This window comes from Penicillium manginii, assembly GCF_028828005.1.
Source record: "Penicillium manginii strain IBT 31320 chromosome Unknown utg000007l:1.0-2284322.0:1.0-2285126.0, whole genome shotgun sequence".
NCBI lineage: Eukaryota > Fungi > Ascomycota > Eurotiomycetes > Eurotiales > Aspergillaceae > Penicillium > Penicillium manginii.
In genome coordinates this window covers 2,006,147-2,022,074 of record NW_026643108.1, presented here as the reverse complement: position 1 = coordinate 2,022,074, position 15,928 = coordinate 2,006,147, and the positions used below count along the sequence as shown (strand labels likewise).

At 49.3% G+C, this 15,928-nt stretch overlaps 3 protein-coding genes across 3 annotated transcripts; 1 reads left to right on the top strand and 2 right to left on the bottom strand.

Annotated features, from left to right (window-relative positions):
• Window positions 1-1,729: 1,729 nt before the first annotated feature.
• N7533_010569 (uncharacterized protein) lies at window positions 1,730-6,829 on the bottom strand (the record flags this gene model as incomplete). Its single annotated transcript, XM_057107219.1, has 7 exons — window positions 1,730-4,093; window positions 4,181-4,411; window positions 4,623-5,311; window positions 5,469-5,892; window positions 5,939-6,255; window positions 6,319-6,463; window positions 6,503-6,829. The coding sequence occupies 7 exons, from the start codon at window positions 6,827-6,829 to the stop codon at window positions 1,730-1,732; spliced, it is 4,497 nt and encodes a 1,498-aa protein (XP_056956436.1).
• A 309-nt stretch (window positions 6,830-7,138) lies between these two features.
• On the bottom strand, window positions 7,139-7,840 carry N7533_010568 (uncharacterized protein; the record flags this gene model as incomplete). The annotated part of the gene is made up of 1 exon (XM_057107218.1): window positions 7,139-7,840. The coding sequence occupies one exon, from the start codon at window positions 7,838-7,840 to the stop codon at window positions 7,139-7,141; it is 702 nt and encodes a 233-aa protein (XP_056956435.1).
• A 4,628-nt stretch (window positions 7,841-12,468) lies between these two features.
• N7533_010567 (calcium-dependent phosphotriesterase) lies at window positions 12,469-13,686 on the top strand (the record flags this gene model as incomplete). The annotated part of the gene is made up of 1 exon (XM_057107217.1): window positions 12,469-13,686. One exon carries the CDS (start codon window positions 12,469-12,471, stop codon window positions 13,684-13,686), a length of 1,218 nt encoding a protein of 405 aa, XP_056956434.1.
• Between the last annotated feature and the right edge of the window lie 2,242 nt (window positions 13,687-15,928).

The following is a 15,928-nucleotide window of genomic DNA, read 5'->3' as shown; positions in this document are numbered from 1 at the left end:
TCGTACAATAAAGAGGTAGCGCAACCATTACTCTTACGAGGTCCTGAGATTTCTTCTATCCGAGCATGTGAATAAGCCACTTTGTCGTCGCACGACTGGGGGTAAGAAGGGTGAGTGCATTATAGACAGGGTGAGAATCAGGGTCAGAATCACGTAAGTCGCGCGACCACCGCACCGACGAGAGGGCCGAAGGAAGTGGAGTTTGGGTTAGGGAAGACATTGGCTGATCAGGAAAAAGATGGACATGCATTTTTATCCGCATTTTGAGAGGTTCGCTGCATTCTTTGCTGCATGGCAGCACGTTTAGAGGTTGAAACCAAGCCGCTAGAAGATTGATTTCAATTAGTATGTTAAGGTGACACTGAATCAATATTTCGTCCTGGAGATATACCTCTATAAAGCTTCTTCTCGGAACTTAGAGTTTCAGGTCATAAAGTTTGACAGTGCCTACATACTGTAATACAAATAGCAAACAAATTGAAGATATCCTACGACGTCAGCCAAGGGAAAAAGGCAAGCAGAGTATCCTGGTCTAGAACTTATAACTCCAGCACTAGAGATGTCTGAGTTGACATACACGATGAAAAATGTGAATTGATAGCTTATATAGATAGAGCGGAAAGCTCGTATCGTAGGTTAAAGAAAAATAGACATGGGATGTTGGTTGTATACATGAATCTCGTGTTTTCCCACTCATAATTTCATCAGGAATGTATACAGAACCAAGTTAAATGCGTCATAAGAAGGCAGCTGCTCTGATACAATATATTATGCTAACATCCGATACATCCTTTCTCTTTATCCTGTTTAAGTTGAGGATAGCCCAATTTCCATTGCAAACATGTCCCAGGAAAGCGTCACAGCTGTTGAACTATTGTCCAGGTTGGCAAGCACCATACATGTTATCGCTTCTAACCTACAGGATAATCGACTCGGCAGGAGGACCATTCAAGCACTTCTTCACGATTACGCCTCTCGTGCGGAGTCGGATGGTCATCTTATCAACGCTTCAAGGCAAGACTCAAAATGTGCTGGCCTAGGCTTGTTCCTAGCATACCAGCACATGGAGTTGATATCATGGCTAGCGAGAAATAATTACACTATCTTATCATCGTCAGTGAAGTGGTATAGCTTGAGGAAGCTTTTCAAAAATTATCGACTACCTCTGCTTTCAATCTCATCGCAGACTGCAGATTTGAAAGACCAACTGGAAAATATTACGAAAGTTGCACAACTGGTCCATGCCGATCTCGAAGCAAATAATGTAAAGTCAAACTTCCCTGCATATTCATCACCGTTATCTAAATTTCACAAGATATCGATTCCCTCGACGGCCATCAAATATCGCAGAGTTCCAATTCAAGAGAAGCATGCTGGCCCTCCCCCCGGAGGGTATGTAGGCCTATTTAATTATGTATCCCTTTAACCCATAAATTGGCTATATTAGAGTGCCTTGTTATTGACATGAAAGCACAGCAATCCACGACCTTCTTCGACGAGGCTCTTTTTTCCAGCGGGTTCTCAGCGATACTTGAAAACAAACAAAAAATTTTACTTCTCCTCTTTTCCCGTCTTACAGTAATGATGATGATGATGATTTCATTTACCCTGACCCCTCACCTTAACGGTGATATGCAGGCTACCTCAACTATATATATCCCTGTCCGTACATGTAGATTGTCCCACTTCCTGACAACGAACTTAGAGCCTCGTCACGGCCTGCCGTGGCCTAATTGCCGCTTCCACTGTTAGGCTGCCCTAGTGGCGCGCGACTGCGAAACCGTTGTGACGCCTCGGCGAAGTCCAATACGGCCTGGACCGTCTTCGCCCTCGAGACGGTGTCTGGTTTACCTTGCTCACCTTGTTTTGAGCCTCCCAGCAGACTCGACACGCTGTTGAACGCGTCCCCCACTTTCTGTCTCAGTTCCCTTCGTAGATCCTTCAAGATTGGGCAATCTACCAGGACATGGGTCACTGTTTCTTGCGCGCCGCACACGCACTGATCGTCTTCGCGGAACCGAAAGAGCTTAGCGTAGGTGGATAGCCAGTTATGGCCCGTGCGTAGCTGAGTCAACAAGTATGCCTGGCCCCTGGCCAGGTTTCCGTACAACTTCCTGGTGTATGCCGACGGCAGAGTGTTATCGATCTTCCTCAGATGGCCGCCTTTATTGGTTGATCTCCACTCATGTTCCCACTGGGCGATGATATTACTACGAATGGACGCCTTTTCTCTTGTGAGCAGCGGCCGGAAGGAGTGTGATTTGCCTGGGCTGGCAGCCTCCTTCGCCAATCGATCTGCGGCTTCATTGCCTGGGTTATCACAATGCCCTGGCACCCACTGCAGGCGTAGTGTAACGCCTGCGGCTTGGACCTCAGTGGCGGCGTGGTGGATCGCATGAACAATCCGTTGTCCTGACTTCTTTTTTACGTTCTGGATCGCTTGTAACGCTGACTTGCTGTCGCAGAGGATTGTCGCGGTTGTCTCTCGATCTCCCGCCCCATCTCGCTGGTGTGCTATTTTGAAGATCATATTGATCGCATAAAAGACGCCAATCAGCTCCGCCACGTGAACTGACCAGCGGTCCATCGGTCCCACCTGGACTTGCTGTGATTCGACTACCTCCAAGTTGTTGTCTATTGTTACGGCGGCTGCTCCCAGCTGGCCATCACGACCGGACGCATCCGAGTAGACGACTATGTCCGATTTTGATCGGATGGCGTCGGCGCGTTGTCTCGCTGCCTCTCGGTCTAAGCCAACCTCGACCTCTGTGAAAGGGTCGAGGCGCCACGGGGGTAGTGGTCGTGGGTCAATTGTTTCCACTTCGCTCAATCTCTCGACGCTCATGGTCTTCAGTGCTTCCGCCAAGGGGAAGCGTGCATACGATCCAGTGTTGTTTCTACGTCGGTGGGCTCGTGTGAGTGTGTGCCAGATCGGATGGTCCCGTGGTAGTGTGTGAAGACTGGCGATGGTGCGCTGGGCTCGGTGTCGAAGGCGAAGATGGGTGGGAAGAATGTGTGCTTCTACTTCCATGGTTGTTGTAGCCACCGTTCGGAACGCCGATAGGATGCGGATCAGCGAGCTTCTCTGTACTGTGTTCAGGTGTCGCAGATGGGTCTTGTCTCTTAACGGGTCGTACCATACGGTTGACGCGTAGTCGACGACCGGCGTGACGCATGCCTGATAAAGCTGTCGCATCTGTTCGGGCCGCAAGTGACGCAACCCGCATAGAGCAATAGTGGTTTTGGTTGCGCGCTTTATAGCCTGTTGTACGTGTTCCTTCCACCGTAGCTCCTGGTCAAAAACCACGCCTAGCAGCTTCGCTGTAGGTGAGGGCGCCACAGTTGTTCCGTTCACAACGATCTGGCCTTGCCGGTGGTCTCCTTTCTTCCGGGTGAGGTGGATGAGCTCGGTCTTTTCTGCGGCGAAGCAGGACCCGGTCCGGCGCGCCCAGGCTTCAATACGTGGAATATCTTCGGACTGTAGTTTGGCTAAGTTTTCTTCAGCTGACTGGCCCACTCGCCAGCGGAAGTAGTCATCGATGAACGCCGAGGCGCCCCCGTCACGGTTGACCGGTTGGTTGACAAGCTCAGCGTTAAAGAATGCAAATAGGATGGGCGATAGGGGCGACCCTTGCGCAAGCCTAGCGTTGGCTAGCGGTGCGTTCACAGTACGATAGTCGTCAAATCCTATGCTAGCGTGGTGGTCTACTATAAAGCTTGCAATCCATTTGCGGGCTATGGCTGGGATCCTTCTGGCTCGTAGAGCGGTGTCTAGACTCGTCTTGTTGACTCCGTTGAAGGCTCCTTTTAGGTCGAATGAGATGAGGGTTACTACTTTGTGCTTGTACCAGGCCTGGTCGATCGCGTTTGAAAGCACGAGCAGGGCTTGTTCTGTGGTTCTTCCTGGGCGGCCACCAAATTGTGTGTCCGGTAGTAACCTATGCTTTTCTGCAAGATGTGAAAGTCGTTTGGCAATGACGGCTTCTAGGAGCTTGCCTAGTGTATTGAGGAGTGAGATTGGGCGATAGGCACTAGGAATCGAGTAGTCTGGTTTCCTGGGCTTCCTCAGTACCACAATCTTCGCGCTCCGCCACTGTTTCGGGTGGTATCCTAGGTTTACTGATGCATTGAACATCCTGGTGATGATACTTCCAAGGTATGTCTATAGCCGTTTCTATACCACCATTGGTAGGTTGTCTTCTCCGGGCGCGGTGGCTCCTTTGGCAGTCTGAAGAGATCTTTGAACCTCCAGTTCCGTGATCGGCTGCCATGGGAGTTCCACCGTTGCTGCCGTTGACATTTCGGCCGCTGGTGTGTTTATTTCAGGAAAGAAGGAGTCTAGGAAGGCCTGCGCTTTTTCCTCATTCTCGGTGACTTCGTGGTCGTTCACTTTCAAGGCTGGGACACCACCCTAGCTGTCTCGCGGTTTTATGTAGGTAGCAGCTTTCTAGAGTTTTCCTTCCCCTGCTTTGTCTAGGAAATTCTTTCCAATATGATGCTTTGGCTTTCTCAATAGTCCGAGTCTATTTCCGTCGACTTTCTTGCATCTGTTGGAAAGTAGTGATGGTGCTGGGGTGTTCGCACCCGAGCATTGCGTAGCTTTGTTGCCATTTCCGACGTACCTTGTTGACATTGGTCTGTTGGTATTTGAGGTCTGGCGTAAACCACCGCTTGGAATAAGGAGTTGGGCGTGTGTCGGGTGTGTGCCGGTTCATGACTTCCGTTGTGGTGTCTATGAGTTTCTGGACCGTGCCGTCGAGGGTTGGTCGAGTTTTGATTTCTTTCCATGGCCCAATCTGCTCCTGTATTTCATGGCCAATTTTTGTCCAATCTGCACGGGTGTAGGTCTTTCTTTTACGAATTGAGTTCTGTTGGGTTTGGAGATTCCACTCCGAATACGTGGCCCGATGGTCAGACCCGTAGTTTTTGTGGTAGAGGTGGCATTTGACTAGACGATCTGGGTAATCTGTCACTGTTTGGTCGATTGTGGAGTTTCTCCCTGGGCGATTCAGGGACCAGTAGGTCACCGTCCCTCTTGGGAGACAGCCATGTAGTCTGTTAGTTTGTAAAAAGTTAACCAGGTCGATTGCGTCCTCAATGAACCGCGGCGGGATATGGTTGCCTCCCCAGGTCGGGTGGTGGCGGTTGAAGTCTCTAGCGAGGATGACGCTTGTTGACCTTTGACTATCCTGGGTAGCGTTTGAAATTGTGTTTTGAATTGCTGTGAGCGCTGGCTCTGCTGATGTATTATCCGAAGCGAAGAGCGGGACGGGTGGGATATACACCGAAAATATTAGTGTCTGGGATTCAGCTGTCTAGATCTTAATAGCAGTGATGTCGGGGTGGTCGCATGCGATTTGACGGTGCGAGGAGGTAGATAGGTTTCGGTTCACGTAGATGAGGCTCCGGAACCGGGTCTTATCTGTTTCGGTGGTGGGTCGGTAGAGACGCCAAGAACTGTGGCTGACATATGTTCGGTAGGAAGTGATAGATGGTTCCTGGATTAGGAGTATATCCAAGTCCTGGCTTTGGTGGTCGTTGATGAGGGCCTCCATCCTCGGGCCAGATTTCATCATATTCAACTGTAGTATTCGTAGGTTTGTCTCTAGCATTGGCGGGGGTTGAAAGTTGCGGGGCTCGGGCATTGTCGGTCACCAGTGGTATGTTCACCACTGCAGTCGAGGCACCGGGCTCGAACTCCTGGTGGGCATCGTTGGCGTTCATGTTGGCCAGCACAGTGACCACAGCGTGGTGTTTCTTTGCACGACCACGCCAGGTGTCCAAAATGTTGGCACCGGAAGCACCTCTTTTTCTTGATTTCACGGCGTTCCACACTGCCGATTTGTCTTTGTCCAACAAGGAGGCCGTTATTAAGGATATATTCGGCTCCTTCTGCAGAGTCGAACCAGATGCCGAGAGATGCAAATTTCCCTAGTACCTTGTCCTTCCGTTTGAGCCAGGCTAGTTCTTCGATGTGGAAGCCATGTTCTGCCAAGTCGTTTTCTTCTATAACTTTTTGAACGGCCCGAGCGCCCGCGTTCTCCAAGTCGAAGTCCTCTGTCGGAGTCCGGTGTACGACTACCCCAAATCGTGGTTTAACTAGTTTCGTGTCGTTTCCTAGCTCGTTCAACCATTCAGTGTTGTTGCGGGCTGCCTCGGCCGAGTCTGAGTTTTTGAAGCGAATCAAATATCCCGTTTTAGTTATGCCAATGCCGGCCACTTGGGTATCTTGAGTCGAAGGAGCGCTCAACAGCGCTGAACGGATATAGGTGTTAGCAGAGTTGGTAGACAGGTATCACCCGAAGGTGTCCCCTTCACTGTTCTCATTGTCTCTCGGGTCTACAAATGATCTCTGTGTGCTGATGCGGACGCAGTTCAGGTCCTTTTCTGGTCGTCGGGGGCTTAGCTGCGGGTCACTTGTACCACTAGCTGCGATCGCTGCCCATGTTCTAGGCGGGTTTGGCTGTGGGCTAGCTTCGATTTATGCTCTTAAGGCTCTGACTTCTTCATGGAGCTTATCGTTCTGCTCTCGGAGGACGTTCTGGTCGTGCTTGACCTCTTCGAGGTCAGCTTTGGTAGACTCGATAAGTGTGGTTTGGCGGTGGATAATGTCCTTGAGGCTGTCGATAAGCTTCCACACTTCTCGGGTTGTGATCCGGCCTGTGCCCTCGGTGGGCGTGTAGGCTTCACCATTTCTCGTTCTTTTCCCTATGATCTGGGCTGGGTCGATCGATACTCGAGGCTGGAAATCCTCAACTGAGAAACTGGTGATGCTTCCTTGGGTGTTTGTGGGAAGGGGTTCGGGCCCTCCCGCGGGTGGGTCCGCCATCGGTCCGGGGTTAGCTCCCGCTCGGTACACAACCACAACAGTTTTATATTGAATATAATATCAACCAACACCCCGCCTGTGTCTAGTAGTTCAATGGGCTACAGTCCATCAAGTACAGACGATGATGATGATGATGATGATGATGATGATTTCATTTACCCTGACCCCTCGCCTAACGGCGATATGCAGGTTACAACTACTTTCTAAATACATGCTGATTGATCCCTGAGATTGTACCAAACTTCCTGGGCGGTGAACTTTGAGCCTCACCTGATAAGGCCTGTCGTGGCCAATTTGCCGTTCGAGGTGTTAGGCTGCCCTTACGGCGCGGCTGTAATGGGTTCCTAGATAAGGCGGCCAACAATTGTCCGCGGCTGGCTGCATCTCGGCTAGGAGTTTCGAAAATGCTGGCAAGGCTGAGATTAAAAACCTGGTTAGAGATTGTGTCGCAGATACGTTTTTGTTGCGAGCTCGACGAGCTGAGCTTTTGCTGGTTTTCTTGCTGAGTTGGAATGGTGATGGTTTGTTGTGGAAACGGCGGTAAAGGTCCTCGATTGTGAGTGTGCGTTTGGGGGAAGGTACGGATTGATTGGTATTGGAAGTAGATTTCGGTAGAGAAGGTCCGGAGTGTTGTAAAACTGAGGCATAGGTAGGTTGTGAGTTTGGTGTGGAGGTAGCTGGGAATGTTGAGAGGCGAGGTTGAGGAGGTTGAGAGGCTTCAGAAGAGAAGGTCGGTTGAGATTGTTGCGGCACTGGCTCGGGTATCGTACTGAACTGGTCGGAGGCTGTATCAATGTTCATGGTTGAAGGTTCATGTGGCGGGATCGATGCTGGCACTGATTTGATAGGCGGTCTTTGAGGTGATGGAGATGCGGTATCTAAGCGGGTGACAATGTTGGGTGTTTCGAAAGTATGCTTCAAATCGCGACAGATGATCTGCCATATGCAGTCTGCCAAATGAAGAGTTTTCATCTCCGCGGTGTGGTTATCTTGGAGCGTGTATAAGGGCATGGTCGATCCGCAAGCAAAACAGCACGCTGATCCTCCAGATCTAGAGCACTTGAAATACAAGCCATTTTGAGCAAGTTGGAGAGGAGTGACGTTGGTAAGCACTTGTCTATGAAACGAGAGAGCTCGAGCAGCGATGGTTGAGTAGGTGATCGGGATTTGGTGGAGAGGTTTGTTGTTGTAATGCGGGCTAAAAGACATTAAGTAGCTTCGACAGGCCTACTTGCATAGACCACTACCCCAGTTTTTCACCCGATAATGAGGCTTCTGGACTCTTGAGGTTCACCAGGCCTCTCACCCTGGGTGTCTCTTAGTTTGCTCCTTAAGCATACATCACGGGCAGGCCAACTAGGACGACACCGCTTCAACCGACCGAGGTCGGTTTCAGGCCCCCCAGTGCGAGTGAGGTAATTGACTCCCGTCTGTTTGTACACCGACACGCGCATCCGTCCTCTCAGGCTATACAGACAGTCTCTTGACAAGGGCCCACCCCTGCCACAGTGGCTGCCATTGTACACCACGCCCCGCGAAAGCTTGCGCTCTCGTTTCGCGTTACCTAGGGAGGTCTCCCTCCACTAGGCCGACCGTGTCTTGCAGAGAGCCCTCGTATACACTCCAGCCGGCAGTGTATGTCGGTCGCTCCCTACTAACCAAGCTTGGTCCCCAGCGACTGAACAGGGCCGATGATTTACCCGTGACACAGCCTTAACGAGCTTCATCAGTTGCCATCAGCCAACCACCAATATCTTCCAGATTGCCCGTGTGTCTCCCAAGAGGGTTGCCCGTGTCTCGGCGGTGCCCGTGTCTCGCAGAACAGCCGCGCTAGAGCTTACCCGTAGCTTCGCCTTAACGAGGTCTCCAGCGAACGACGTCTCCGAGCCTTAACGAGTTCGAGTCTTAACGAGGCCTCTGGGCCTTGAACGAGGTCTGTCCGATGTTAGCTTGACTGCCTGCGTCGCTGGTTCACTACCGCCTCGCCGCATCTCGCACGATGCGATCCCAGACCGTATACAAGCTCAGGGGTGTCCTGTCTTCTTCCTAGGGCGACACCACTTCGACTGGTAATGCAAGACCAGCGTCTGGGCCCGAGTGCGAGTCGGGTAAGAAGAAGTCGGATGGTTTTCATATCCCGTTTTCCCCTGATTTTGGTGTGGTAGTGTGGTCGTGCCCCGCACACAGCGCGCCGGGCCGGACCGCACAACCACCACGGATTCACTTTGGTCTCCCGCAACGGGGATTAACACCGGACACCACGAGAAGGTATGAATCCATTGTCCCAACAGCCTGGCGAGGACTGTCGCCCAGTGCGAGCTCACTGGGGGCCATCAAGTACAGACGCGCTCGAAATCAGATTCACCACTTCACTCTCTGTAGTTAGTTGTCAAACTCTATCTTGCATAACGCTATGCCTATTACTGTTACACTACCCCACAACCACAATCTTGGCAGAATCTCAGTACCGTAATAAATAATCCTTAAAAATAGATATCGTATCAGGGCCGTATGGCCTTTGCCCTGTCTGGAGCTTAGGAGCTATAGGGATGGTGTAATTTCGAAATTGGCTAACCTATTTCGAAATATTGAAATTTCACTTATATTTTGCATTTCAATTTCATTTCAAAATTTCTTGGCGTTGCTGAGTCATCATTCTTTTATTCGAGCAAGCTGAGGGATGGTAAGCCCTGCCACTTATCGCCATGTAAAGTCGAAGACACCCGGCGTTTAATTGGCCAGTACGGTCTGGGCCTTACCTATTTGGGCCTAGTATGATTTCAAGATTTCAAGGTCGATTTCAAATTTCATTTCAAGAGGCCAAATTTCAGGAATTTCGAAATTTCGAAATTTCATTTTGCCATCCCTATCTAGAGGATTCTAAACAAACGTTACAAACACCGCAAACAAAGCAACATCTGAGCTGGCGAGGTGTCAACTTCTCCCTTCTGCATCTTGCTGTTGCTGCTGCAGCGCTTCATGCTTCCTGGAGGTCCATCTGGGGTCGACGTGATAGGCAAGCCTCAACAGTAAGGTTTAGTTCCGGGATCTCCACCATTGCTTATCATCATGCTGTAGCTTCAAATCTTATTGGATACCAGGGATTACAATAGTAGCTAACGCCTTCTAGCCCTCCTCAGGTCACACCACTCTCCAGATATCCACGATGGCCAATAGCGTTTTTGATGACGATGCCTATCAAACCTAGATGGTCGACCGCTGAGACGGAAATTCAGATTATGCCCCCACGCCTGGTAATTTCGCTCGCACGCCCGCCACCGTCTACTCTCCTAGCCCTGCTCCAGAGGGTGCCACGGACCAACTGCAGCCCGATTATCTTGACTTTCTCCCGTTTGTTGAATGGGAAGAAGGTGGCGAATATGAATAGCTGTCACCGAGATATGTCTCGTACACAATTGCATGGAGGCTTATACTCAACCGTAAAACGGTAGGCAAAGTAACTGAGGAAGACCTGGTTAAAGCTCCTAGTGATTACTGGGAAAAGATTTTACAAACAAACGTTGAAAACATGCTGCAAACAAAAAAGAAGCGTCACCAGCGAGTTAGATCGGAAGGCACGGCCATTACAGTCAAAGTGAACGAACGGTCGCAAGCAAACCTGGAAAAGTTTTGTAGTTCTACTAACATTGACTTGGACCCCAGTGGAGAAGCAACTACGTAAATGGAGCAATCTAATTGGTATGGGCAAGAAGCTCACGATCGAGATCGCCTTCACTTACAGGGAGGATGATGATGGCAATTCCGTGCCTCTGCCAAGAAGATCCGAAAAGAGAGGACGTGTGTCTGCAACTAGCAGAATTTTAGCTGAACGTGAGGCGTACATTGTGGTGGAGGAAGGAACGCGTATACGAGCTCATGCGATGTAATATCCGCTCGTGTGCGCATAAGTCTGACTGGTGCTGGGAGGACCCGAAAGACAATAAGCATTACAAACTCAGGACCCCGCACCTAGAACCGCTTATCGACTATGTCGATGAGGGTGACGTCCTAGACGGTCATGACGATATTCCTGGTGATATTCGTCAAGACCTAATCCTGGAAAGTCAAACAGGAAGCAAATCGAAAAAAAAATTGATGCGTCAACAATGGGGGTACCATAATTGTCAATGTTCTTCCAGGACAAAACGGTAGTGCGCCCACGATTACTTCATCTCTACCCAGGCCCTTATCTGGGGAGCGGCTAATGATTGCCGGGCCTCTTGAAACAGCTGTGAGAGAATACTGCAAATGGCTGGAGTCACTTGCAATTGAGGAGGCGTACAAAGCTGATTTCCGCAACATTTGCCAGGTGATTTTGGAGAATTATCTAGATCTTGAACTGATTCTCGAGGATCCAGACTCTGACTTCTTCGTTCAGCGCGGGATTCGAATTGGGACTGCTGGATTCCTACGTGACATAGAACAATGAGCCACTGCGAAGAAATCAAACGGATCACTTGACCAGACCGCCGAATCATCTCTCGGCGTTGCCCAATTGATTTAATGGCTATGATTTCTTTGTCCTACCCTGAGATTCGTGATACTTTTCATATTTCTGCGAGGCGAGAGGCATTATTTTGCACATTAACTTTGAGCGTAAATATTACCGTTTATTCTCAGATTATTGGCTTTTTAGATTATTTGCCACGTAGGTCATTGGGTCAGTAGAGTGATGTTCGAGCTTAGTTACATACTGTAGTCAACGCAGCCTTGTCTCAAATTTTGGCTTACCCCGCTACTCTATTTTTCGAAAATATCTCTAACTTTGCCTGGCATGCACATGGGACCTAGCTCCTACTACAGTACACACATCATGGTACGTCTGGTACTAAAGCCAGTCGAAATTGCTAAGTGGCAAAGTGGAACCGTGGAATATATATCTATCCGGAGAGATAAACTGTATGTACATCGAATTCACAAACGATCAGAGTAAGAAGGCCTACTAGCTTGCGTCTAAACAAATATATATCTCTTGACTTACAATCTATTTGGTGAATGGTAATCTATTTGGTAATTTGCCATAGTTAAAGCTGTATAATTAGAACACTATCAAATACCACTAGTAATATTGAATATCTTGCATATAATTTGTGCAAATTTGGGGGCCAAATGGGCCAAATGGGCCAGCCCATGGGCCGCCAAGAAAACCCATGGGCCGGCCCATGTATAGGTCTAATCTGTAATGGTTACTAAGTTGTCAGGCTAGAGACCTGTGACTAGGGTCAGATTGGACACTTGATACACAGACTAATTCTTGAAGAGATCAAGAATCCTGAATAATTGTGGGATCTTAAATACACTAGGGTTCGGGTGGATCTCGATATGCAGGTGGCTCGAAGGGGATTCGAGTGCGGATCGACGTCGAATGCCTGGGGTGCGGTATACTTCCAAATCCCGTGACAAGATCATCGACATATGCGGGATGTTTTCACTTGTAACTTCGATACGCCGACACCTCGATACCCCACTTCGAAAACCATCGTCCTTTGGTACGCGGAATTTTTTTAATTCGAAGGCACTAAGTTAGCAGCCTTGTAAGAATCTCACATCAGCACTAGACAAAAGTGGGTCACAGGATCAACGCTGGACCTGATTACAATTTCCAACGATCTTCCTCTTCTCCCTCTTGACATCTCGACATGGCTGGAATTCTAGGCCCTCGGGCCATCTCCTTGGCCTTCATCGTCCTCGCCACAGGCGTGATTTACAGAACGTACATACACAACTTCATCTTCCTCACCCTCGGTATTGGACGAGAGATCCAACCAATCGAGGACTTCCCATGGACTTGTACACGCATCCGGCATTCCCTCTTGGAGGGCTGTGAAGACCTGTGGCTTGATGACCAGGACCGAAAGCTGTACGCAGCATGTAACAGCCTGGAGTCTCGCAAGGGTTGGTCGCCTGGAGGCAACCTTTACAACATCTCCGCGAGATCCCGCACGGATCACATGGCTGTTATCGATGTTGACCAACCTGGCTCAGATGGACTGTACGGTCTACGAAAGCTCAGAATCGGCGGATATCAGGATGATCTTGACTTGCATGGATTTGATGTTCGCAAGATTGAAGGGCGGCTTCGGTTCTGGTTGATCAACCACAGACCTCCAGTTGACCATGTCACTGGAGAATTCCTTGATGCTCTGGTCAGTGGGGCAAATTCTACTGTTGAGATGTTTGATCTGGATGAGGCCTCGGACACGCTTGAGCATGTTAAGACTGTGGTCAGCGAGGCGATTTTCACGCCCAATGGCGTGGCAGTGGAAGAAGATGGTCTGGGATTCGTGATCACAAACGACCACAACACCAAGACTGGAACCTTCCGTGATCTGGAAATGCTGTCTGGAGGCGGAAGCCTCGCATACTGTCGATCTGACACAGGGAAATGCCATATCGCGGCTGACAAAGGATTCTCCATAGCTAATGGAATAGTCCACGACAAGAATGGCTACTACTACGTCGCTAACTCTGCGTCTGGTCTCATCACCGTTCATAAACTCATCAATACCGAATTGATCCAGGTTGAATCGATCAATACCGGGTACCCAATGGATAACCTGTCGCTTGATGCGGATGGCAACCTCATTGCAGCCGCGTTCCCTGATTCAATTGCCCTTGTGAAATCTAGCATGGATCCATACAATGTTGTTGCTCCTGCTACTGTCCTCAAGATCAATGACATTGCAAAGCAGTTGAAGACTTATGGAAAGCATGTCAGAGTGTCTAAATTGGCGGAGGATAGAGATGCTAAGAGCCTTCCCAGCTCGACAGTCGCTGTGCATGATGTGAAGGGTCATAAGCTGTACTTGGCGGGTATATTTTCTCCGTTCATCACAATTTGTGAGCAGCGTCTCTAAATCTCTATAACCGAGAGATTAATACAATATTGGTTGATATATTTTAGGGACTCTTTTGTACATTAATCCAAAGGCAGAACACTCACTCTGCTGAGCTGTATAGATGCAAGGGGGATGATGAACATTCGTTTAGTGTTTCCTCGGGGCTGAGTGATTCGTAGACAGATGTTGCAGATTCAAAACCCAAGCAGTTACCAGGAGAGAGAGCATAAGTTATTCAACTAGGGCTTGTTCCTCTTGCGGGGTGAGATACTGCTGATTGGCGGCTTATCGGCGATAGAAGGCTTGTTATTGGCCCGCCGCCACAAGGTGGACGCGGGGATCCCGGTCGATCTCGACCCAATTGCGTACGATGTGCGCCCAAGATGTTGATGGGCTGTAGATATTGTGGTCAATTTTAGTCCAGTACCCTGAGAGGCATTTATTACTAGAAATGCAGGCCGTGAGAGGTTATAGGAGTACGAATACAAGAATCCGCCAATACTTCATAACTGTCGCCGACCGCTGATGACGAAAATAGGAATGCGAATGGGGGAAGATCTCTTCTCAAGTAGAATGGCAAAGAGGCATCTTTCGACCTACCGGCCGCAAACAAAGCGAGACCCTAGAAACGAGATTGTCTCGTATCAAACTAGCACGCGACGGATCTTCTTGGCCGCCCCTAGGTCCGTTCGCCATGAGTGCCCTGCCCTATGGGGCCCCTCGCCCAACGGCGGAATTTGTGGGGGCGGCAGGCTCTTATTCGCCTAGTTTCAGGGACCATGCAAGCCTCCCTTGGCTTTCATTCAAAACAAGAAGGCCAATCTGACATTGGTCGATTCTAGCTGAAAGCTCACTGTGGCTGTGTATATGTACGATAACGTTTCATTTAAGACAATGGACTGATTTACTCGGTGTAAATAGCCTGATCGGAATACATACGCTGCTATGGGGGGAGGCTGTCGGGGTTGTCAGGTGGAAGTGTGATCGCTAGTTATCTCGTTTGACCCCGTTCACGGGACTCGCCGGCCGAGCCGCTGATTGTTCCTTGTATCTTAATTATGGCCAAACGCGGTGCGTGGATCCCGAGAGTCGTTGTAATTCTCCAAAATGCAGCATAGAATTCTTTTCAGCCACTCTGACTGTGAAAGATCGGTGAAGATAAGATGAAGAAATATGAATAATCTTAGGGCGCAGGACCATTCGTCATCTTCCAGACGGATGAATGATCCGGATAAAAGAGACCCAAGTGAGATACCCCGCCTTCTCGACTCGGGAAAACTTTACCGTGATATTCTGAATGGATAGTACGGCTGCATTGAGATAAAATCAATTGATAGGCTCGTGATTCTTAGAGCGGCTTAAAGTATTGATGATCAAGATCGTCCAGTGCCTGGATTATTAAGGAGAAGACCAAGCCTGTGTACCTGGGTTTAAATTATTCTCCACAGGCTAGTCGTGAACAGGAAATACAGACGCACAGGGGCCTCTCAAGCTTGTGATTTAGTGTAAATTGAACCTGGTCATGGATCGCACTAATCCGGGTTGTGAATTGATTATAGGTCTAACTTCCGTTGAATTCCGAGCTTAGCGAACCCCGCAACCTGTCCTGATGTGAGTCATTGGTCACGTGGAGTTCAGGGTCTACGCGATCTCCCGAGGAACAGGAATTTTTTTCGTTTTGTTCTGGATGTGCTGACTATTATGTGAGTCTTTTCACATGATGTGCTAGCACCCCGCTTAGATCGCGCTAGACCGAATATGGCCTGCCAAAGTCCCCATCATTTTCTCGATGTAGCTCTCGTAGATCACCCAAATTACCGTAATTACAGTTCTCGGCATCGCCATTGGCCCTCACGCAAAATAATTAGGTACTACCCGAAGATGAACACCCCGACTAGAGCCAAGGGGGAATGGAAACACGAGAAATCTGCGTGACTTTGTCGTTGTTGAGGACTGGTATTTCTGCCATCAGCAGTGATCCGCATTCCATGTCCATGTTGATTGGATTTCCCTGGATTTTGGGAAGGCCCCTTGCATCAGGAAAGGCATACTAGTTGAATAGCCATAAATCGGCTAATATCAAAGCGTATCTGCTGTGAGCGCATGAGTAATATAATAGTATGGAGATACGCCACAGGCCTGATAAACCGTGAGGGATGGCTGTCTTAGACCCCGATTGGAAAGGAGCTTGTCAATTTATTAGGCGAGAACATGTTAACTAAGGCGGTTAGCAAGGCAGAATCAGGGTGTCCTAAGTCAT